The sequence below is a fragment of the Eurosta solidaginis genome, chromosome 3 (genome assembly GCF_040869045.1).
Source record: "Eurosta solidaginis isolate ZX-2024a chromosome 3, ASM4086904v1, whole genome shotgun sequence".
Taxonomy (NCBI): Eukaryota; Metazoa; Arthropoda; class Insecta; order Diptera; family Tephritidae; genus Eurosta; species Eurosta solidaginis.
The window spans coordinates 164502877-164528558 of record NC_090321.1 but is presented as its reverse complement, the minus strand read 5'-3'; the positions used below and the strand labels follow the sequence as shown (position 1 = coordinate 164528558).

Here is a 25682-nt window from a genome sequence, read left to right as displayed (position 1 = left end):
GGAATATTCTTCGTTGCCTTGTAAATAAGTGTGGCTGCTTGCTCTAATGTGTATATGTACAGAAGTGTGTCTGCTTGCTGTTTTTGTTGTGACTATTTACTAACAGCAAAGTGATGCTAATATTCGCCACAGTATTGTTCTTATCCTATTTTTTTCATAAAATCGTAAAAATTCTTTCCTTCTCTGACCCTACTTCAAATCGCGTACATCTTCTTTGCTTTTCTATTTACCTCACCTGGTGATTCCACGATGTCCTGAGGCAGTACGTAACGTGTCCACAAAAATTGCATTGATTTATATCTTACTTATAATATGCAAACATGTTTAGCTTGGTTTTTTATTTGTTTATTTTTTAATAATGTTAGTAAGAATCATATATTTAGTAACATTAGAATTTTCGTTCACGACGAACCTTTCTATAGAATAACATACCCATTTACATACATTTATCAATTTCAATGAACAAATTTTATATATATATACATTAGTGTATACATTTGTGCATACATATATAAGTAGGTAGTAGCTAAGTTTTTTTTTTATTAGAATATCGAGTATTATTTATTATTAGTGTTTAATCTATATATAAGTATATATTTACATTCGAGAAATTTAATAAATTATTAATCTGCTGTTAAGTTTTGTTATTTCGATCAAAGAGGGTAGATTAAGAAGGGAAATAACTCGATGTTTTCTATAAGGTAGTCGCTGTTTTTTTTTTTTTTTTTGTTGTGAGATGCATGCCCATTTGTGTTTATTCAACGATTACATCCAGAAATCACAATTGCAGAAGGTACAGGAGGCAACTATCAAAAACTCCCTCATTCGGCATGAATATTTTGCTTTCCAGGGAGTTACTCGCCACTCGTAGCAAACTGTTGCCTATTATTTAAATCTATCCTCTTTGTTTCGGCTTACATTATGGAGCAAGGCATAGCACAGCAAAGTGGCAAACATATTGGAACCATTGCACCGCCTTGTTTAGTTTTAGATTTAGATCTAGAGCCAGATTCGTATTCGTACATTCCAGATCCTTTAGCCCAGCGCCCCTGCAAATAAAATGAATTGAAAACATTTATCTATAACTGATGGCTACAATTTTGCCGATGCCGATTGCTCAGAATTAAAATGAGCGAAAATAAAATTTAGTTCTCTCTTTAAAATTGTTCCCTAACAAAAACTATGAAAAAAAGGTGACTACAAAGAGGCGTGACACGCCCATTTTTAAAAACTTGTATTCTCTGTTGGTTTTGAGCTCAATGTAAGGTTAGGTTATACTGGATAGGCAATAAAGACCTCACATAGACTGAATGTGCCCATAGTATTCTACCATATATAAAGGACTAAAAGAAAAAATCCTATATTTTATAAAATAACTCCGTCCTCTTGGCAAATAATAGAAACTTTCTTGGACCTAGGTTAATTGCTGCTTCTTGCCCCTTATAGCTGCAGTCTTATCCTCGCTAGCGCAGGACGCACCCCGCCGCACTTTCTACATCTGCGGTAAGGAATGGTCCCGTTACTACGTCTTCTCTCTTTAGAGGCGTAAGCAACTTAGCGAGTTTAATTTTGTATGATTTGTACATGATCTTCGATCTTTTTCAGGCCGCTCTGCAATCCACGTTTTTCCTGCTTGATGCAACTTCTGCCTGCGCATTGGGACGTTGTTGTTGTTGTAGCGATAAGGTTGCTTTGGGGAATGTTATCGATGTGATGGTCCTTTGCCGAATACAGATCCGGTACGCTCCGGTACCACAGCCCCATTAAGGTGCTAGCCCGACCATCTCGGGAACGATTTATGTAGCCAAATTAAACCTTCAGGCCATCCCCTCCCTCCCCACCCCCAAGTTCCATGAGGAGCTTGGGGTCGCCAGAGCCTCGTCTGTTAGTGAAACAGGATTCGCCGCGGATAGGTGAGGTTGAATTGGGTTTGGAGAAGCTGTATATTGCGCTGGCAACCTGAAGGGTTGCGCTACACAGCCCCTTGAATTTCAGGACACTTCTTGATGAAGTGCTGTGTGAGATTATTGCCTGAATAGCCGGCTGACTATCAAAGTATACTGACGCGATTGCAGGTGAAGCACGCTTCCTTCAGAATATCTGCAGCTTTCTCTACATCCGAAGGATTTGGGGAGTGTTATCGATGTTAGTGGTCTTTTTCCGGATATAGATTCGGTGCGTTCCGGTAACAAAGCACCTCTAGGGTACTAGCCAGACCATCTCTCAAGGACTCGCCATCAGTCCTTGGACTGTGTCTCCCTTGAATAGGACTTTCCTACAAGTCACTTACAGTACCCGCTATATGGTGCAGAAGCATGGACCTTGAGAACAGCAGATGAGGCGGCTCTGGGAGTGTTCGGGGGAAAACTTCTTCGAAAGATTTATGGATTTGGCTACGGCGAGAATCGAAGAATATTTAGTAATGAGCTTTACGCAGATATCAACATGGTCCAGCGAGTTAAAACAATGCGGCTACGCCATGTTATGCGATTGAATGATATAGCTCCGGCTAAGGAAGTATTTTTTTCGGAACCCGCCATCGGCGCCAGCTAACAGAGCGAAGAAGCGACTGGAGGGCCTTGGTGGACGCCCATAACCGTTTAAACGGTTAAGCGCTAATTAAGTTACTAAGAATGTAAGCTATCAATGCCTAGCTTTACTGGAGCCCTGAAAACAAAACTAACGGCTGCAATGTAGACCTGGTGATGAAGAACAGGGCTTTAACAACTGAAACGAGGAATGCCTCGGGGTAACTTGAGTCCAGACCATACGGACTTTGTTGTATAGCGTCGTCGAATACTGGACGAGCAAACTACCCAATTCAGTACCTGCGCTTTGGAGGCGCTTTTAGAGCCACAATAGAGTTGAATGGTTGGCGCAAGGATGCCTTAATGGCAGAAGAGGCGATGGTAACAATAATGGAATGAGTAGGGTCTGCGTATACTGTGCGGATCCGGAAATAAACAGAACCTACAAGCTCCCAGATCGCTGTATTTTTTATCAGGCGTAGTAGTAGCCGTGGCCAAAGCCGTAGAAACTTTGGAAGAAAATAGTTTAAACTTTTATATCCACAGCCAAGCAGAAATTAAGGCATTTAATTCGCATAGCACAACATCTAAAAGTGTGTTAGAGTGTGGGAAATTCCTGGAAAAAATCGGTGTAGTGAGAAATATACACCTACATATATCGGGTCCCTGGGCATATGGGAATAGATGTAAATGAGAAAGTTAATGAGCTAGCTAAAAAGGACGCACTCCTCGAAACTTGCATCGTAGACGTTTCAATTAGATTGGGTTAGATTAAGAGAAGGCGAGAGTTGGACATGATCGACCAAGCAGGAAAAGCGTGTGTCAAACGCGGGGCTGTAAAGTGCCGAAGATTATCTGCAGGTCGTACAGCCTTACTCTGAAAAAGTTACTCTTATAATTAAAATGAGAGAAATGTAGGCCTATGAAGGCTAGGCTCTGGCGACCCTAAGTTCCTGATGGAATTAGGGGGTAGGGGCGTTATGGGCTAGAAGGTTCAATGTGGTTATATTAAATCAATCCAGAGATGGTCGGGCTTTTACCTTAAGGTGATTTTTACCGGAATTATATATGACAACGGACCATCAACATCGATAACTAACACTCGCCAAAACCTTCGGGAAGTGTCTTAATCGCTACAACAACAACACACCTACATTTTTAAAATAAATTCACATAAAAGCAAACGACACGAGAAATTAGACCAGAGGATGGATTTAAATAAGAGCCACCAGTTTGTTGCGAGTGATTTTTTATGAGGCAGGCGCTGTTTTTTTGATGGTTTTTTTTGAGATACACGTATAAAAGGCCTTCTTTCATTTTCGTGGCTTTTGCCCAGAACTCCGTCATAGAAAACATTCGGCGTGAATTTTTTGCTTTCCACCAAGTTACTCGCCACTCGAAGCAAACTGAAGGCTCTTATTTTAATCTATCCTCTTTGCTCGTACAACGATGTTCACCAGTCCACCATTCCAGATGAGCCCACATCTACCCTATTTTTTTTTGTTCGAAACGATTAAAAGTTGAGAGATATTTTATATCGGCTAACATTTGACTGAGTTATTCGAGCCTTTCGAAAATATGTCTTAAAAAACTTACCCCAGCTGCGGAACCTGCAGACATTTCCTCACGCTTTGTTATCATCATCTCGTGGCCTGGTGGGTAATAAACTTCTTTACCCGCCTTATTTACTGTTGGTACAAGTTGATTGGGCGTGGCAACAGCAGTTTCTATTTCCCTTTTTCGTGGAGTGGAAAGGTCTGTTTTGTCCGCAGATTCAATCTGACGAAAACAATTTATGAAAATCATTTATGAGAGAATAAATTTGAGCACTGTATTTCAAGAATTTTGAAACCTACCTGACCAAGAGATTGCATGAGCTCATCAACTTTCCGTGGGGGGCTAGAATCAATCGGGTATTCCATACCATCCACAGGGAATGGTGCTGGTTGTGCAACTGAGGATGGCAAACCGTAAGAGTTATCTGGACCCCTACGTGTATTCGTTGTAGATGAAGATGAGTATTTGTATATTGAGTGCGAAGTATTTGGAGGTTCGTGTGGAGGAAAGCCATTACCAGTAGGTGGATAACCTATTGGCGCTGATTTCTTAGGTGGATGTGCTGGTGGTAAATATCCAGGTAGGTGATCTGAAGGCATACTTGGCGATCCAAGGACCGTGTTCACAACGTTTGATGATTCTTTATAAATATATTTTGTAGTTGTTGGTCCGAGGGGATAACTATCTGGCGAAGTGTTATAAGGCCCATTTTGAGATGGATAATCGGGAGAATGTTGTGGATAACTAGTAAATTCCGGTCCCGAATGAATATTTTCAGTTTTATTGACTTTATAAACAATGGTTTTATTGGTGCCACTAGTATTGGGACTGCGTGGTTGTTGTGGTGGCAAAGTATTTTGCAAAGTATTTGCTTCACGATGCTCACGTACTTCGTATATGTGGTTCGAAGCAATAGGTCTATCGCCAGCTCTGTTAATCGTGGAATAGCTTTCTGTATTATAAACGACAGTTTGTGGCACAACTGGTGTTAAAAGCGTCTTATGAGCACTAGATTGTATAGTAGAACTATTTATTTCGTTACGTTGAATTGTATTATAGCGAGTACTTGATGTTAATGGTGTAGCACGACTTAATGTTCCAGTCGCTGGTACTTCATAAGTGTATGTGCGAACTGTGGTGGTTACCTTAGTACCAGGCAATGGTAGTATGTCTTCTGACAATGGCACATTTTGAAGATCTTTCTCCAACTGGGTTGTTGTTGTTGTTGTAGAAGGAATCAACTCCGTACTATCAATAACACGACTGCTTTCGTATATTTTATTTCTACTTTCGTAGAGATTACCTGAAAGCGTTTTAAAATTATGAGTTAAAAACGTACATATCAGATTAGAATAAAAAATAAAAAAAAGTTATTACTCGATCCATAAAGCTTTTCGTTCGATTGATAGTCATTTTTAATGCTTGGGTAACCATTCGATCTCAAGGTGTTATACTCTGTAGTGGAAAAGCTATCGATTTCATCTTGCACCGATTGTGGCACAGATCGCTGAGATGTTTTTATGACACGCGTAGTTTTTGTAACTGTACCGGCAGGTTCAGTGCGGTCCCGTTCTCTGAAAAAAAAAAAACATATTGTAACGAATTTGCTGCAAATCCTCTTATTTGCAATCCTCTGTTAAGTTCGAATCACTAAACTGTTGAATAAATAACTCCAATATTGAATAATGAAAAAATGGCCTTTATTAAAGTACTTCACAATAACACTTATACTTTGCTACTTGCTGGCTTAATAACCAAACTGATTGATAACTCAAATGAAACTCTACTATTGGCCGCCAGATCGCGTGCTTGATAGCTCAACTCAAACTGAATTACTTCTTACTCGCCTGCCCCGCTTTTATAGTTTCCGCTGCATACTTCTAGGCTCTTCGATTTCCAGAACTTACTAGTTAGTTTCGGCTACAAAATCGTCAGCCACAACTACGTGCACAAATTATTGCTCTCTCTTGTGACAACTCAGATAAGATATATGCATGTATTTGTGCATTGCCGCTCCGCTGCTCGTATACGTACATATGTGTAGACGCAAATATTTATTCGTTTATGTAGATACATAATAATTGAATTATTGATGTGAATGTTTGTAGTTTACAGTCTCTCGCGCATACATAGGCGTATAAGTAAATGCATCAGTGTGTGACATCTTTCGGCTGCCTTATATATGTGTATACATGATTTGATTATTGACGTAAATACTGCTTATCGTGGCCTTAGCATCGCCTTAGTGATGGTATAACTTAGCGATGCTAATATCCGTGACACTGCCCTCCACCTAAGCCTGATCGTCCCGGTCAGACAAATCTCTCGATCTAAACGTTGCCAGCCTTTCCAAATGGACCACTTTCATTTTGGTTCGTGGTTTACCGATGGTTTGTATGCGGTACACTACATCGTTGATCCGTTACAACCTTCCCAATTACACTGCAATTTCGGGGACAAACCTTTTTTTCGTTGCGGGTTGTATAACAGAACCAAATCTCCTTCCTGAAAACCTTCTGAATTAATTGCTTTATCATATCTGGCTTTCATCTTGTCACTCATAATCTTTGTTCGTTGCCTTATCAGATCATGTATTTCTCTTAGCTCTTCTTCCAAATCACTAGTGGATTTCCTGACATTTCTCTCCGCATTGGCATCTATCCCAAACTTCAAACCAGCTGGCAGTCTAAGGTCATTGCCAAAAATTACTTTTGCAGGGGTTTGGCCCGTTGTCTCATGCACTGCTCATCGGTAAGCCATCAAGAATAATGGTATGCGGGTATCCCATTCTTTATGGTACTTGTCTACTACTTTCCTTAAGTGCTCCTCCAATGTTCTATTGAATCGTTCTACCATACCATCGGATTGAGGATGCAATGCAGTTGTCCGTGTTTTTCGAATGCCCAATGACTTACACATTTCCTGGAACAAAGTTGATTCGAAATTCCTGCCTTGGTCAGAATGTAACTCCATTGGTACACCATACCTTGCAACCCAATTGTTTATAAACACTTCTGCTACTGTTTCCGCTTCTTGATTTGGGATTGGGTATACCTCTGGCCATTTGCTGAAATAATCCATAACTACCAGTACATATTTGTTTCCGCCGTTGCTAGTAGGAAATGGACCGGCGACATCCATAGCGATCCTTTCAAATGGCGCACCTGAGTTATATTGCTTCATCTGGCCATGACTTCGTGTTCTGGGCCCTTTCGCTCTGCTGCAAACCTCGCAGTTCGCAATCCACTCAGTGACCGACTGACGGCAACCAACCCAATAGAATCTCTGTTTAATCTTCTCGAGCGTCTTCGTGATTCCAAGATGACCTCCGCTTGGACCATTATGCAGCTCGCTGAGCACATCAGGAATCCTCTTTCTGGGAACAACTATCAGTTTATTCTTGTATTTACCATCCTCACTCTCCCATGCTCGATGAAGGCAACCGGATATCAATTCCAAACTGTTCCACTGTGCCCAATATGACTTCGCAATGGGACTCTCTGCTGACATCTCTTCTCTGTTTGGTCTTTCATTTCGTTCGAGCCCTTGCATAACACGTGACAGATCTGCATCTTCTAGCTGGCACTTTCTTAGCTGTTCCTTGTCCCATTCATTTGTACATGTTATAGTCATTAGCCGGTTATCTATAATGTCTTCTTTAGCCTCGGCTTTTGAACAGTGCTTGCATTCCAAACTACATGGTCTTCGTGACATTGCATCGGCATTTCCATGGGTACTACCGTTTCGATGCTCAATGGAAAAGTCATAGCTTTGTAGTCGCTCGATCCACCGTGCCAATTGTCCTTCCGGATTACGGTACTGCAGTAGCCATTTTAAAGCTGCGTGATCTGTCCTGACACGGAATCGCTGGCCGTAGAGGTATTTGCGAAAATGTTTAATGCACTCTACCAATGCCAACAGCTCTCTCCGCGTAACGCAGTAGTTCCTCTCTGGTTTTCCAATCGAACGGCTGTAATATGCAACTACCTTCTCCTGTCCATCGACCAGTTGTGATAAAACGCCTCCTATAGCATATCCACTCGCATCTGTATCTAGAATAAATGTTGCTCCTGGAATCGGATATGCTAACATTGGGGCAGTGCACAAACGCTCCTTCAATGTTTGGAAAGCCACTTCTTGCTCCTTCTTCCATTCAAAAGCTTTATTTTTTCTTGTAAGCTCATGAAGGCTATGGGCTACGCTGGAAAAATGTTGTACAAATCGGCGGTAATATGTGCACAGCCCAAGGAAACTTCTTAATTCATGTAGGTTCTGTGGTCTTGGCAAATAATTTACTTCCTTTTTAAACAGCGCACCCTTTTTGGGACTTAACTTCAGACCAGCGCTAGCTATTCTTTGGAAAACTTCCTCCAAGTTCTTAAGATGTTCATCGAAATTCTTGCCCAATACGATGATGTCGTCCAGGTACACCAAGCATGCTTTCCAATGTAGTCCTTTCAATACCTGATCCATGAGTCTCTCGAAAGTAGCTGGTGCATTACATAGTCCAAAGGGCATTACTGTAAATTGCCAAAGACCATCTCCGACGCTGAAGGCTGTTTTCTCTTTGTCTTCCTCCTTCACCTCCACTTGCCAGTAGCCGATTTTCAAGTCCAGTGTGGAAAACCATTTCGTACCAGAGAGCGAGTCCAGAGTGTCGCCAATTCTTGGCAATGGGTAGCTATCCTTTTTCGTAACGTCATTCAACTTCCGGCAGTCCACGCAAAACCTCATTTTTCCATCCTTCTTCTTTACAAGTACTACCGGTGAGCTCCAGGGACTAGCTTATGGTTCGATGACGCCGCTGTCGCTCATTTCTTGTATAATTTGACTTACAACTTCCCGCTTCGCCAGTGGAACACTACGTGGAGCTTGACGGATCGGCCTCGCATCTCCAGTGTCAATTTGATGTTTCACAACGTTGGTGCGGCCTGGTTTGGAACCATCCTCGTCAAATATGTTCGCGTACTTTAGGAGCAGTTGTTTTGCCTTACTCTGATATGCTTCCTCTAGCCCCTGCGTCCATGCCGTGATGTCATTTGAAAGATTAGTATTACTAGCTGAAACGTGTTCCTGGAGCTGTTCACAGTTAATAACTACTTCAGCCTCTTGGCATCTTCCCAAAATAGCTCCTTTAGTCAGTTTGAGTGGTGAATTGAACTCATTGAGTACTTTTACCGGAATACGTCCATCTTGTTTTGTCATAGCCAGGGTTTTCCTACAAGTATGTTCAGTGCTGATTTGTTCGACAACCCACAATTTGTTTGTCCCACAATCTCCATCAACCTTTGCCCAGATGACTGCTTCGGATTTTGGTGGTATTCGCTGACTCTCTTCCACCAGCACTCGTTTACTGCTGTAGCCTCTCTCGTAGCCGAAATTAAGTGGTACATCCATGTTCTTATATCGCATCGTCTTGCTTTGCATGTCGATCTTGATGCCCTGGTCGATTAAGAAGTCCACTCCAATTATGATTTCATCAACAATCTCTGCCACTATAAAATTGTGTACTACCGTGACGTTCCCAATTGCGACTTCACATGATACTTCTCCTAGAACCGTGCTGTCTTCTCCAGTGGTTGTACGCAATCTTGCTCCATTCAATGGTGTTATCTTTTTGTTGATTAAATCCGCTCGAATGATGGAATGAGATGCACCCGTATCTACAGTCAGTAAACGTTCCTTTCCATCCACATGTCCTCCGACAGTAAGATTGTTTGACCTTCTTCCAATTTGTGAGATAGAGATTATGGGGCATTCAATTGAGGGAGCCAGCTGTCGCCCCTTGCTGCTGACTCGCTTTAGTTTAACGATTGAGTGGACTTGGAGATTTGCTCATCTCCTTCAGCTCTGCGTTTACGGCCACCCACATTGTTGGAACTATTGGGACCGGTGCTGCAATGTCGTGCAATATGACCTGGGTTGCCGCACTTGAAACATTTAATAACTCCGGCATTTTTCTGTTGTGATCCCTTCAGTGCTTCCAAAATTGTGTCTACCCAATCTGGTCTGTCCACTTCCACACGATGAGCTTTGTATGCTGGTTTACTCAATAGTGAGGCCGTTTCCTGAGTCAGTGTATGCGATACCGTTTCAGCAAACGTTAGTTTTGGATTCGCATATGTAGCCCGCTTCGTTTCCACATCTCGTATGCCATTTATGAAGCTCTGGATTTGTACCCTTTCAGTGTATTCCACGGGTGCGTCCGCATTTGCAAGATGAGCCAATCTTTCAATATCTGAAGCAAACTCCTGCAATGTCTCATTTGCTTTTTGGTAGCGGTTTTGCAACTCAATTTGGAATATCTGTTTCCTATGCTCTCTTCCGTAACGTCTCTCTAAAGCGCTCATCAATGTTTCGTAGTGGTTCCGCTCGTACTCTGGAATGGTCTGTAAGATTTCCGCGGCAGGCCCTTTCAGTGCCACGAACAGAGCTGCAGCTTTATCTTCAGCATTCCATTGGTTCACTGCTGCGGTCTTCTCAAACTGTAGCTTAAAGACCTGAAAAGGAACAGAACCGTCAAAGGATGGCGTCTTTACCTTTGTATTACTCGCTGAAACAGCTGGGCGATTTAGTTGTAACTGCTCCATACGACCTTTTAAATCATCTACTTCTGCCTGAAATTGAGCCATTTTTGCATCCTGCGCTTCCAGTTTTGATGATACCTGTTCCAAAATTTCTGCCGACATCTCAGATATACGTGCCTCTTGCGCTTCCAATTGAGATGCCATATATGTCTCTTGGTCTTCCAGTTGAGATGACACTTGCGACGTCATTTCTGAAATACGTGCCTCCTGTGATTCCAGTTGGGATGCCATATATGTCTTCTGTTCTTCGAGCTGTGTTTCCATCTTGGATGTTATCTGTGTCGACTGCGATTCCAGCTGAGATGACATTTCGGATATTTGTGCCGATATTGCAGCCAACATCATGTTCAGGTCTGTGTTTGTCATGTTTGTCTGCGGTGTTTCATTTTTCTCTTCAATTTTTGCTGTTGTCTCGTCCTCATCAGGATAAAAGACATACTCGTCAACATCAATTCCTTCTGCTTCCATTGCCTCTCGTAGCCGTGCCTGAAGTTCGAGTTTAACGCCGCTTGTATTCAATCCACGGCTCTCCAACTCCTTCTTTAGTTGCTGGATCTTCAATTCACTGAACTTTGCCATGTCCTTGTTGTCCTCTGGAATTTATTCAACAATTCCTCTTCTGACACCAATTGTAACGAATTTGCTGCAAATCCTCTTATTTGCAATCCTCTGCTACGTTCGAATCACTAAACTGTTCAATAAATAACTCCAATATTGAATAACGGAAAAATGGCCTTTATTAAAGTACTTCACAATAACACTTATACTTTGCTACTTGCTGGCTTAATAACCAAACTGATTGATAACTCAAATGAAACTCTACTATTGGCCGCCAGATCGCGTGCTTGATAGCTCAACTCAAACTGAATTACTTCTTACTCGCCTGCCCCGCTTTTATAGTTTCCGCTGCATACTTCTAGGCTCTTCGATTTCCAGAACTTACTAGTTAGTTTCGGCTACAAAATCGCCAGCCACAACTACGTGCACAAGTTATTGCTCTCTCTTGTGACAACTCAGATAAGATATATGCATGTATTTGTGCATTGCCTCTCCGCTGCTCGTATACGTACATATGTGTAGACGCAATTATTTATTCGTTTATGTAGATACATAATAATTGAATTATTGATGTGAATGTTTGTAGTTTACAGTCTCTCGCGCATACATAGGTGTATAAGTAAATGCATCTGTGTGTGACATCTTTCGGCTGCCTTATATATGTGTATACATGATTTGATTTTTGACGTAAATACTGCTTATCGTGGCCTTAGCATCGCCTTATTGATGGTATAACTTAGCGATGCTAACATCCGTGACAATATATTGTGAAAACAAGCTTGAAATTGATTATATGTGAGGAGAAGGATCCTTCTTGTTGTAGGAGCGCTTCGCCCCATCCAATAGGCGCGACCGATCACAAATTGTCATCATTATCCTCTACAGGGAGTCCAAGGAGACTTGCAGTTTCAACAGGGGTGGACAATAGTAAAAGGGGTGTTAGAGGCGTTGGTTCCCCATTACAATTGAAGAGATGGTTGGTGTTACCATCACCGCTAGAGAGGTTGAGGACGCCATTGGTCGCGCTAAACCATCCAAAGCAGTGGGCCCAGACGGCATAGCCATGCCGATGCTTAAAAACCTAGGGAAAGAGGGTTTCAAATATTTAGCGCATGTCTTCAACCTGTCTCTTTCCACCTTTGTCATACCCGAGAAATGGAAAATGGCCAAGGTGGTCCCGCTACTAAAGCCTGGGAAACCAGCTAACGTAGGTGAGTCATATCGTCCGATATCTCTCCTATCGCCAGTGGCAAAGACGCTTGAAGCCATTTTGCTCCCTCATTTCCAAGCACATTTGCAGCTAGCCCCTCATCAGCATGGCTTCAGAAAACTCCATAGCACTACCTCCGCGCTAAATGTCATTAGCACTCAGATAAATTGCGGTTTGAATCAATATCCCCACCATAGAACAGTACTCGTAGCGTTAGACCTATCAAAAGCTTTTGATACGGTCAACCATGGCTCGTTACTGGAAGACCTGGAAGGGTCTACCCTTCCCCCATGTCTTAAAAGGTGGACCGCAAATTACCTGGGTGGTCGGCAGGCATCGGTGCAATTCAGAAACGAAACATCAAAACAAAGGAGAATTAAACAAGGGGTGCCACAGGGTGGTGTCCTATCCCCGCTTTTGTTTAATTTCTACATATCTAAGCTACCTTCACCACCGGAAGGAGTCACAATCGTTTCCTACGCCGATGACTGCACAATAATGGCCACAGGCCCAGGCCCAAAGATCGATGAGCTATGCAATAAAATAAACGGCTATCTCCCTGATCTCTCCAGTTTTTTCGCCTCGCGAAACCTGTCATTGTCACCGACTAAATCTTCCGCGACCTTATTTACAACATGGACGCCCCAAATGTCGACCATATTGAACATCCACGTCGATGGCACTACGCTACCGACTGTCCTACACCCCAAAATCTTGGGTGTGACGTTTGATCAGGATCTACATTTTGGTGCGCACGCAACCGCAATTGTTCCAAGAATTCAGAGCCGTAATAAAATCCTCAAATCCCTTGCTGGCAGTACCTGGGGAAAAGACAAAGAAACGCTCTTGACCACATACAAAGCAATTAGCCAGCCGATTACGTGCTATGCGTCACCCATATGGTCGCCAAGCCTAAAAACCACCCACTGGAAGAAACTACAGGCCTGCCAAAATACTGCTCTCAGAATCGCCACGGGCTGTCTTCTTATGTCCCCAGAACACCATCTGCATAATGAGGCGAGAATACTCCCCATCAGGGAGAGAAATGAGATGCTGACCAAACAGTTTCTGTTGAATACCCAGAAACCTGGGCATCCCAACAGACATCTGATTGACGAACCAGCACCGCCTAGGGGCCTAAGGAGTCATCTCCGTAAGCATTTTGAGGAAATACGGCACCTGAGAACCCAGCCGTATGAAGCGGAAAAACACAAGCAGGTCCTTGGTGAACTCCATAGACAGGCGTCGGACCTTTATGTCGGGAATTGCCCGGTGAATCCAGTACTTGAAGAAAAATATCCAGAACTCGCAGAAGAGGAACGCATACTCCCCAGGGAATCGCGTGTCACTCTTGCTCAACTTCGTTCTGGATACTGTAACAGGTTAAACTCTTACCTATCCAGAATCAACCCCGACATACAAAATGTATGCCCTGCTTGCAATGTGTCCCCACATGACACCAACCATCTCTTTAATTGTAATGTGGAACCAACGCCTCTAACACCCCTTTCCTTATGGTCCACCCCTGTTGAAACGGCAAGTTTCCTTGGACTCCCGTTAGAGGATATTGATGACAATTTGTGATCGGTCGCGGCTATTAGGTGGGGCGAGCATTGCTACAACAACAACAACAACAGATGGTTGGTGTCATGTGGGAACACATTGCAAGGATAGGTAAGACTTCATCTTCTTACAGTAACAAGAACGTAGTTGAGCTAGAGTTACGGGTTTCCCTAGGGAGAGTGCGTTCCTCTTCTGCGAGTTCTAGGTATTTTTCTTTAAGAATTGGATTCGCCGGGCAACTCCTGGCATAGAGGTCCGACGACTGTGTGTGGATATCACTGCGGACCTGTTTGTGCTTTTTTGCTTCATACGGCTGTATTCTCAGGTGCCTTATTTCCTCATAATGCTTACGGAGGTTACTTTTTAAGCCTTTGGGAGGTGTGCCCTCCTCAATCAGATGTCTATTGGGATACCCCGGTTCCTTCTAAGAACGTGTCTTCAGGAATAACTAGAAATGGCATGTTGATCTTACAATCATTACATTTCACAACAATAAGGGTAGATTGCCTACGTAGGGGATGCGCAGCTTTGACTTGCATGTCATAGAGGGCGGCTAATATCCACTTGTCCGAGTGTTTCTTTTCGAAGCAGCATATCGGATTCATATTCAGGAAAGGCCTGCCCATCCCCGGGGAGTGTTTATCTGGTTGAGGTGCAGTTGATGTGCCCATTTTACAATTAAAAACTTCTTTTAAAATTATTTCCAAAATAGGGTGGTGGCATGCTAAATAAAGAAAATGTTTCCCTAGTACGATACTGGTCGTAGTATCAAAACACATTGCCTGAATTTTTTCAGATGCTCCCCACAGCTCAACTGCTGATAATACAGCTTTTGCTTAAGTAATTCCCGTACTATTTTCAAGGAATGGAACCCCTATCAACTGTTCTTCATCGCCACAAGTAATTAAAATCGCTAATCTCTCTACATTGTCCTTACTCAACAAATATTGAAGCAATTTTCCATCCCCGTGCACAACGGAACCCTCTAGATCAGAATTTTTGAATCTACTTTTTATGAGATTTGTTCTTTGTTGGCGAAATGTTTGTCTACGGATTCGTACAATTAAGTTCTGTGCGTCATGACCTAATGCTTCTGCTGTAGCTGCTATAATTCGCACCGCATCTCAATCGGAAATATTGCACCGATCTAACAGTACTGACAATTTTGCAGTTATAACCTCCTCAGCACCTCGAAAATACCTCCGTTTTTTCTTTTCCGGTTCTCCTTTGTGTTTTTTTTTGAACATTTTTATGAGTGATTTACTTATTATTGCCAAAAAAGAGGACAGTGTCCTAAACGTTTATATAGGTACGGTAAGTTTTTTCATTTACAATCAGCCCAATTCTAAACGAAAATTCCGTGCGAGTTTTTTCCCTTCTCCCATTCCTCGTATTCTAAATAAAAATTCCTTGTGAGTTTTTTCACTTCTCCCTTTCCTCCTATTCTGAACAATGTTCGAAAAAGAGGAAACCGGTTATGGGAGAAAAGTAGGTATTATGAATGTGAGGGAGAAGGAGATTTCTTTGCCATTTCATAGGAGTTTTTTCACTAGCTAAATTAAAGGGAATGCATCAAAATAGTTAAAGGAAATTCGTTCTTTTAAGAAAGAACACTTATTTGTACAAATTTGTGCTAAAATATATATTTACATTCTACTACAATATTCTCACTGTTATTACAACAACAACAACAACAACAAAGTATATCACAAGCAACGGAAGAGCTGATGCAGCCATCCAGAAATTGCGCAAGGATTTTTTAAGAAGGCTTAATTAGATTTTGGCATATGGCGAACTCAACTCGACGTGGCCGCCAGAAAATTGCTTTGCAGAATGAAAGCAGGCAACTCCGGCGGATTTGTGTTATCCCGCCATCTTCTTATTATGCTCCTCTGATGTTGCTGTGGCACCAATTCATTACTCATTTCAGTGAATACCACATGAAATGCAATAATCTGCATTGTTTATACTTTATATCTTAATTTCAAACAAATTCGCAACAATAATTAAACTTTTCACTTTTTTAAACAAAATAAGAAATGCGCAACGAAATTTCAATTGACAAAACAGCTGACTTCGAAAATTCGAAATTCCTATTCCCCAATTTTTCTTCTCCCTAGGAGAAAAGAATTGGAGGAATTTTTCCGCGGGAATAAAAAAATCCGCGAGAACAAAATTCCGCGAGAATATTTAGAATTGGTCTGAATATATACAACTAATCTCAATGCGGCCACCGTGATCGGATAAATGTCAAATACTGCTAAAAATAACCGTTTTATAAAAATATTATTAAGATCAAAATTAATACAAATAAAATTACCTATCTAATGTTATACGAGTAAAGTTCCTGGCATATATGGTTTCGCTTTTACTGACAAAACACTAAATTTTTTTCTGAAAATCGCTGCTTTTCCTAACTTTGACCTAATGAGGCACGTGTTAACATTATCGGATTTGCCTGAAACTTTGCAATAATCATTTTCTGATCTATTGGCATATTTTAGGAGGGTGCCCCGATAGATAGAACAAAATTTAAAATTCACCATATACCTTGTAACCACCCTAATGTAGGTCCATTATGTTCTACGGTGCTCAAATCTGGGGTGTTCATAAGTTTGAAATAATTATAGTTTAAAAAAAAAAAACTAAAAAACACGCTTTTAAATAATATCGAACTAAAAAGTCGCGCGCTCCATATCCGAAAAATATGGCACATAGAGTCCAGGCTTTTTTCACAATAATACTAGTATTTTTCGTTCATTATTGTTCTAAACTTATTTTGAAAATTATTTTTAACTTTTAAGTTCGATATTAGCTGTGGGTTTTACGCGCATTACATCAACATCATTTTATCTCTACACTATTCTCCACTAAGTGTGGGTGTCCACGATTCATCGCAACCGATCATTCAGCTATAAGTTATACACTACAGAGGTTCGTGTCTCCGCTATTAAGCACAACTCCTTTTGTAGCGAGTTGTTTAATTAACCACTGTCACGAGTATTCAATAGTTTCCGCTAGATGGGTCTCCTAGAGAGTTACAAACATACAAGTGAAGTTAACAAGCTAATATTTATCCCATTTAATACACCAAATTATATATTACACCTAGAATCAGGTTTATGCTCCCTATTCTTCCATACCTTCCTTACGTACTCACATGCTTTATATTTCGGGCTGTTTAACTTTGACACCAAGTAGACTGCCTCGCGTTTTGGCAGAGGAAACAATGAGACAAGGTCCGTACTGGTTCAAAAAGTGGAGAAACATTTACGGAAGTGTTAATATGATTCCTCAGTCTGACTTCTCGCACGCATCCCTTAAACTTAGTATGCTTATACTACTAGAGAAATTGAACCAACAAGCTTCCAGGGTACATGATCTCTACTCCGACTTGATTCTCACGGACGCTTCCTACTTCAATGATAGGTATTCTGCGTCCGCCACAAACCTGATCTTCTGAAAAAGTTTTAAAAACTTTGCTTCCGTAAACTGCTCTATTTGTAATTTAAATACTGCTGAAGACACCTATAATTTCATTGGCGTATGTCCTATTTATAAAGATATTCCGTATAACTGTTTTGGTGAGAAAGTTTTAGATCTGCGGATGGTGACAAGTATACTTAAAGGTTGTATTTATCATTCACTATAACATTTCTTTTACCTGTTTTCTAAGTAGACTCAACTGCTTGCTTCACCATGGCGGCTTGACTTTTCCCCCGAATTTCCTTAAGGGACATGCTCTGTTATACGCTGTCATAAGCGTCTTTGACAAGAAGTTATTGGATTCCTCCAGTTCGCCTTTAGTGGCAACCTCTTTGGGTTGTCTCAGTTTCCCAAATCGTCAATGATCCTGGAATTTAGTCCAGTTCGTTAACCAAGTTAGGGTTTCTCCCTTCTCTACCCTCTTTAGGAGTATGCTGAACAGCTTTGGCTTTAGCATATACGCATGGTCTGGGAAGGATGGCCTATCAAGGACCCTCCAATCACACCAGAACCATATCACATTCAGAACTGAATGTGATTTTAAGAACATTGCTGGATGTTGGACCAACATCGTCTCCTCCCCACGCGTTATGGTGTGCATTTGAATTCGTGCCTATGACCAACCGCCCTTTGCGCCATTCTTCTTCCACTTACCTCTTGCACTTTCCCATGGCACCTCCTCAGTATGAGCCGTATAGTAGGATACCTTGATAAATGCCTGCTTATTCTTCCTCTCGACGGCCACCATTTCGAGGGTTTCGGTAGGGCACAGTAGAAGTTCCACGGGATGTCTCTTTATGATCCCAGAACACAAGCTACATTTATTTAATCGGTCAAATTTCAATCAGTGTCATTAAAACTCTTCTGTAATTTCACACTTGTATTGTCATAATTAAGGAATGCGACCAACCTTTTCAACTGGGAGGTGTCACCGCCACTGTTACAACAACAACAACCACCTACATAATGAGGGTAAAGTGCTCAAATTTAAACAGGTAGTTTTTGCTAAACTGTCTCAAACCAGGACACTCTAGCGGGATTCAAGGGGTTGTGTAGCGCAATATATAGATTCTCCAACCCAATTGTCAACCTCACCTTCGAGCGGCGAATCCCGTTTCACTAACAGACGAGGCTCTGGCGACCCCAAGCTCCTCATGGAACTTGGGGATGGGGAGGGAGGGATGGCCTGAAGGTTCAATGTGGCCATATAAATCGTTACCGAGATGGTCGGGCCAGCACCTTAATGGTGCTGTGTTACCGGAGCGTATCGGATCTGTATCCGACAAAGGACCATCACATCGATAACACTCCCCAAAGCCTTCGGGGAGTAACCTAATCGCTACAACAACAACAACAACAACAGGACACTCTAGCAAACAATTGCTTGATCTAGCACCGCATCCAAGGGGATTAAGGGAGCATCTCTATAAGCACTATGATGAGATCCGTCCCCTGCCAACAATCCACACAGAATCGGTAAACGCCTTTGTCAGGCCGCGCCCGGTGAGCCCTGTTATCAATATTGTAACGAATTTAGTGCAATTCTGCTTATTTGCAACCTTCTACTAACGTTCGAATCACTAAACTGTTGAATAAATAACTCCACTATTCAATAATGCAAAATGGCCTTTACTCAAGTCTTCACAATAACACTACTACTTCTCGACAGATAGCGTGCTTAAATCAAACTCATTCTGATTGCTCAGCTGGCGCTCCTTTATACTCTGTGCTGTGTAGCTCGCATACTTCTAGGCGTTTCTATTTCTAGAATCTACTACTTATTTATCATCTATAAACTTATCAGCTATAACTACAGATGCACGCCTATAGCCTCTCATATGCGCGTGTATATGTGAGTGATACTTGCACAAATTATTACCTACTTTTGGGAGTATCTCAGATATATGCATGTGTTTGTGCGTTGCTCTCAGCTGCTTGTATGGATATTTAGGTAGACATAATGATTGATTTGTTGATGTGTATACAAGTTACTGCTTAGTATCGGCTTAGAGATGTGAGTATCACTTCACAATCTTCCTCTAGTCCGCCCTGAAACCGCCAGTTTAATTGGATACCCGTTATAGAACTTTGATGACAATTTGTGAGTGGTTGTGCCCAGTGAATGGGGCGAAGTTCTGTTATCTCAGCAACGATACTTCATATTTCAAAAATGCATTAATTTAGTATTATGGTACTGAAAAAATAAAATGCTGCAGTTAAGTCAAGAAGCAACACTTGAATTTATGAGGGCGAGTATTGTCAAATGCGGGTAACATTTTAATAAAAAAACATTAAAAATTTTAGAAATCAATTCATACTCACATTGTTTTATAATTTGCTGAGGTTGATAAAATATCTATAAAAGACAAGTGTTAATGGTAAAATAGTTTTTTATATCACAATATCCTTCTCACCTTTATCTTTTGTGATTTGCCTTTCATTTTTCAGGTCTTCCAACAAAGCATCCAACTGATCAATATTTGTGTCGGCAGACCTATTAAAATTTTTTGCATTACTGTTACCGGAATCGGAGTACTTATAGGATGACTTTTTATACACGTAGCCTTTTTCATCCTAATATAATATATAATATTGAGTCTGTTGAGAATTTAAGTTTTTTGAAGGTATTTGAAATACGTACCTTGTTACCCCATTTACTGGGCGATTCGCCTCTCATTGTTGATGAGTAATTTTCAGAGCTCGTTGAGTATTGCATACCTGAAAAAATTTGAATAAATGATCGATACACATTCTTTAATTTTCAATTCTTTAGTAATTTAGTTTTTTAGTTGGGTTTGATCTCTAAGTCGCTCTAAATATTCTCTAAGAGGCTGCGAGTTAGACTGAACCGAAAAAAAAAAATTGTAAAAGTCCGCTCATAACAAAAAAAAATGTTTTAATGAGTTGCATATGGTTTATCAAATGGCTCTTGTTTATGCTCACGGTAAGCCAAAAACTAGAGTTAATGGAGCGGTACTGTTGCACCACAAATTGGCTCCTTAACTCGGGTTTTGGTAAAAGTCTAGGGGAGGGGTCGACTATGCTACCGAAAATATCGAGAGAGGTGTCAAACGACGCGCATTGACCTCGACAACTATAATCCGAAGGCGGAAAAGAAAAATTTTATCTCTGTCGGAAGATATTTTCAGTTGAAGTAGGCTATTTTCATGTGGTTGTTGTAATGTTGTGGTTCCCACAAAAAAAAAATTGTGAACATAAGTATTTTGCGCGGATATAGTTTTGGTGTCCAAATCGGTGTTGGACCCACCCAGGCTAATTTTTTATAAGCGCGGCCGAAGGCCACCAATGCAGAAAGGTGTTCCGCGCAAAAATACTATGGATACCACCCCCGGGTTCGGAGGGACCCGCAGGTCATTTTTCGAGTTTTTTTTAATATCTTTTAACGAGTTAAAATTGTTCTTTTCCGCCTTTGGATTATTAATACTGATGTCAATACGCGTCGTTTGACACCTCTCTTGTTATTTTTGGTAGCGTATTAGCAGTCGACCCCTCAACTAGACATTTACCACGGTTTTATACACAACGTGAACTTAGCGTGACGATGTCTAATGAGGCCAACATTTTTATTTCGGGCCACCTTAAATAACTTTTCCTTTGATAGCTTTAATAGTTACCTTGTTTGACAGAGGTACAAATATTAGGATTTTTCCTATAGTTTGGTTTTAAAAAATTGCTTGCGAATTTGAAGTGGAATTCTCATTTCTATAGCAAGGTTGAGGTCATGAATATTTTTTCGCAAATTTGTAGCACAAACTGCCAAGTACTGGAGATAGCAGCTCTACCAAAAATTTAAAAGCTCGTGCTTGAAACATAGCGTTGTACGATTTAAAAAAAATCGTTATAATATATTATTACCCGTTATTTTTTTTAGCAAAAAGGGAAAACGTCAACGGGATGAGAACACCTGAATATTCACTTCATTAAGCTTACACCTTCATGTTCCATATAAAAAACATAAAAGCCGGCCGGAAATAATAGATAATACCATTACTGAATGGAATCGCTGAAAGACGATTCGTTCGTCTGAGCTATCGTTCGCAATACAAAGGATGCCCTGAAAGTTTTTCTGTCTTGCAAGTCCAGTGCTCTATTGCTCGTCTAAAGCATACAATAAAATTTAAGACAGTTTCAATATAAGATTTTCAAAAACTTATTAAAATATATTCTTATTATCATTGTGTACAAAACCAAAGTAGACTGTCTGACAAGGTGTTAAAGACGGCTACTTTTTATCGTTTTGACAGGATGTTCAATATGGCAGCGCATACAGAGACCACGATATTATCTTTAAAGCTGAAGACATTGGTGCTTTATCGGTAACCGTATCGGTAACCTTTTAACAGCTGATTCGACCAACCTTATGAGAATCAATGCAATCGATTATTGGTGCCGCTAAGGTCGTAACCGTATCATAGCCAACCAATTGGGTTTTGGTTTACCGTCGTAACGATAAACAGCTGATTACGTTAGGGATACGGATACAGCGATACGACATACGGCACCAATGACTCCGGCTTAAAAATCAGGTGATCGCGTCTATTTGTTATTTTCACGTGCAAGCTATAGGGCCAATTAATGGTGACTTATCCATAACCATATAAAACAGCTGATCGAACCAACCCTACGGAAATCAATGTAATCGATTAAGGGTGCCATACCATAACGCTAGAGCCATAACCATATCATAGCCAACCAATTGGTTTTTGGTTTTTCGCCATATCCATAACCTAAAAATATTTGAGTTGGTGAATTTATTAACTTTTTGTATATTTTGTTTATTGTTTTGGATACGTTTTGACTAAGAGACTTATTGTATGTGGAATATGTTTGTAATTTTTGTGTTTTCCTCGTTTTTATGAAAATGTCAGATGTTTAATGTTATGGCACCATTAATCGATCACAATGGAGATAGTTATGGATATGGGTATGGTTACGACTATGGGGTTAGGGTTAAGTAAGTTTAATTAGCCCTAAAGATATCACACTTGTCTTAACCACAATGCTTATTATCTTTGTGAATTCATACAAGTGGGCAATGTTTGAAAAAAAACGTTCACAATAGTAAACAGCCTGGATCACCTGTTGCCTCGCTGTTCGATTACTTAAATCATTTGCTCAATAGTGCTTTTCAAAAATATTTTTAGACGACTGGTATATTGCATTGTTTACATATTTTAAAATGTTTCCTTAACTGGCTGCTCATATTTTCTCGATTAACTAAATTTCAAAAATTAATAAAAATATGTAGTCGGATTTTCTGTAGATACATTTAAAAGAAAAGCTGGTTTCGAAACACAAATAGCCAGTTCACGGCGCTCCAACTTATTTATCCCGAGCAAAAAACAAACCCTTTTTGCATTCTCAGGCCACTCGCGACAACCGTTCTCCCTGTCAGCTTTATTTGAAAGGTAGGTATAGCAATGGAGAAATAGAAAGATTTTTCACTTGTATGAATTCACAATGCTTATTATGCCAATAGCTTTGTTTGTTTTATAAATTAGGCGCTATAAATATTGTCACGGATATTAACATCACTAAGTTATACCATCACTAAGGCGATGCTAAGGCCACGATAAGCAGTATTTACGTCAATAATCAAATCATGTATACACATATATAAGGCAGCCGAAAGATGTCACACACAGATGCATTTACTTATACGCCTATGCATGCGCGAGAGACTAAACTACAAACATTCACATCAATAATTCAATCATTATGTATCTACATAAACGAATAAATAATTGCGTCTACACATATGTACGTATACGAGCAGCGGGGCGGCAATGCACAAACACATGCATATATCTTATCTGAGTTGTCACAAGAGAGAGCAATAATTTGTGCACGTAGTTGTGGCTGGCGATTTTGTAGCCGAAACTAACTAGTAAGTTCTGGAAATCGAAGAGCCTAGAAGTATGCAGCGTAAACTATAAAAGCGGGGCAGGCGAGTAAAGGCTCCATTACTGATACTTAGCATAGACTTGACTTGGCTTGCGAACTGTCACTTACAGCTCTGTTAAATGAACATTGCATGTTACTGATTACTCAAAACTTAACTTGACTTAGAAGTCTGTTGAATTTTAATTTTCTATGTAAGTTCTAAGTGACGTTTACATTTTGAGATGCCATTTGTTTGTTTCCATTTAATTTTGACATTTTGTCATACAAATTGACATTTATTTAAAAATAAATTTTAACGCTGATTATAATGGCAGATTTTATGCGCCAAGTGGAGTATAATCGTGGCTAAGTTGCCAAGTTTACGCCAAGTCAAGTCAAGTCTATGCTAAGTATCAGTAATGGGGGCTTAAGAAGTAATTCAGTTTGATTTGAGATTTCGATTAAGCGCTATCTAGCGAGCTATAGCAGAATTATTTTGAATAGTAGAGTTTCATTTGAGCTATCAATCAGTTTGGTTATTAAGCTTGCTATTCGTTGCAAAGTATAAGTGTTATTGTGAAGTACTGTAATAAAGGCCATTTTTCAATTATTCAATATTGGAGTTATTTATTCAACAGTTTAGCGATACGAACTTAGCAGAGGGTTGCAAATAAAAGGATTTGCAAGTAAATTCGTTACAATTGGTGTCAGAAGAGGAATTGTTGAATAAATTCCAGAGGACTACAAGGACATGGCAAAGTTCAGTGAATTGAAGATCCAGCAATTGAAGAAGGAGTTGGAGAGCCGTGGATTGAATACAACCGGCAATAAGATCGAACTTCAAGCACGGCTACGAGAGGTAATGGAGTTGGAAGGAATTGATGTGGACGAGTATGTCTTTTATCCCGATGTGGAAGAGCCAGCGACTAAATTGGAAGAGAAGATAGAGACTCCAAATCCATTGGCGAGTGTAGACACTAACGCGATACTAGCAGTGCTGAAGCAAATGTCGTCACAAATATCAACCGATATGTCAACACAGCTCGAATCGCAAGAGACACGTATAACATCCAAGATGGAAGCACAGGAGGCACGTATTTCAGAAATGGCATCGCAAATGTCATCTCAACTGAAAGAGCAGAAGACATATATGGCATCCCAGCTGGAATCACATGAGACACGTATTTCAGAAATGTCGACACAGATTACATCAAAGATGGAAACACAACTGAAAGAGCAAGAGGCGCGTATATCATCAAAACTCGAAGCGCGTATAGACGAGAAAATAACGCAGTTTGAAGAAAAATTTGAGGCAGAGGTGGATGCTTTGAGAGGTCGTATACAGGAATTGCAACTTAATCGGCCGGCTGCTTCAGCGAGTAATACGAAGGTAAAAACTCCATCTTTTGACGGTTCTGTTCCTTTCCAGGTCTTCAAGCTACAGTTTGAGAAGACCGCAGCAGTGAACAACTGGAATGCGGAAGATAAAGTTGCTGCACTGTTCGTGGCATTGAAGGGGCCAGCAGCGGAAATCCTGCAGACGATTCCCGAAGGAGAGCGGAACAATTATGAAGCATTGATGGCTGCTGTAGAACGACGTTACAGATGCGAGCGGGTATGCTATAGGAGGCGTTTTATCACAACCGGTCGATGGACAGGAGAAAGTAGTTGCATATTACAGCCGTTCGATTGGAAAACCAGAGAGGAACTACTGCGTTACGCGGAGAGAGCTGTTGGCATTGGTAGAGTGCATTAAACATTTTCACAAATACCTCTACGGCCAGCGATTCCGTGTCAGGACAGATCACGCAGCTTTAAAATGGCTTCTGCAGTTCCGTAATCCGGAAGGACAATTGGCACGGTGGATCGAGCGACTACAAAGCTATGACTTTTCCATTGAACATCGAAAAGGTAGTACCCATGCAAATGCCGATGCAATGTCACGAAGACTATGTAGTTTGGAATGCAAGCACTGTTCAAAATCCGAGGCTAAAGAAGACATTATAGATGTCCGGCTAATGACTATAACATGTACAGATGAATGGGACAAGGAACAGCTAAGAAAGTGTCAGCTAGAAGATACAGATTTGTCACGTGTTATGCAAGGGCTCGAACGAAATGAAAGACCATACAGAGAAGAGATGTCAGAAGAGAGTCCCATTGCGAAGTCATATTGGGCACAGTGGAACAGTTTAGAATTGATATCCGGTTGCCTTCATCGAGTATGGGAGAGTGAGGATGGTAAATGCAAGAAGAATCTGATAGTTGTTCCCAGAACGAGGATTCCTG

General features: G+C 40.8%; 1 protein-coding gene across 4 annotated transcripts in view; it reads right to left on the bottom strand.

Annotated features, from left to right (window-relative positions):
• Nucleotides 1-531: 531 nt before the first annotated feature.
• The window catches only part of LOC137244556 (probable serine/threonine-protein kinase nek3), a 125708-nt gene continuing 100557 nt past the window's right edge, over nucleotides 532-25682 (bottom strand). For all 4 annotated transcript variants that reach the window (XM_067773701.1, XM_067773700.1, XM_067773699.1 and 1 more), the window contains 7 exons: nucleotides 20131-20207; nucleotides 19904-20063; nucleotides 19812-19845; nucleotides 5463-5659; nucleotides 4385-5388; nucleotides 4125-4307; nucleotides 532-1049 (listed from right to left, as the gene is read on the bottom strand). In XM_067773701.1, the coding sequence (XP_067629802.1) occupies nucleotides 915-1049; nucleotides 4125-4307; nucleotides 4385-5388; nucleotides 5463-5659; nucleotides 19812-19845; nucleotides 19904-20063; nucleotides 20131-20205 (1788 nt within the window). In that variant the 5' untranslated portion in view covers nucleotides 20206-20207 and the 3' untranslated portion in view covers nucleotides 532-914. The remainder of the gene's footprint in view (nucleotides 1050-4124; nucleotides 4308-4384; nucleotides 5389-5462; nucleotides 5660-19811; nucleotides 19846-19903; nucleotides 20064-20130; nucleotides 20208-25682) is intronic.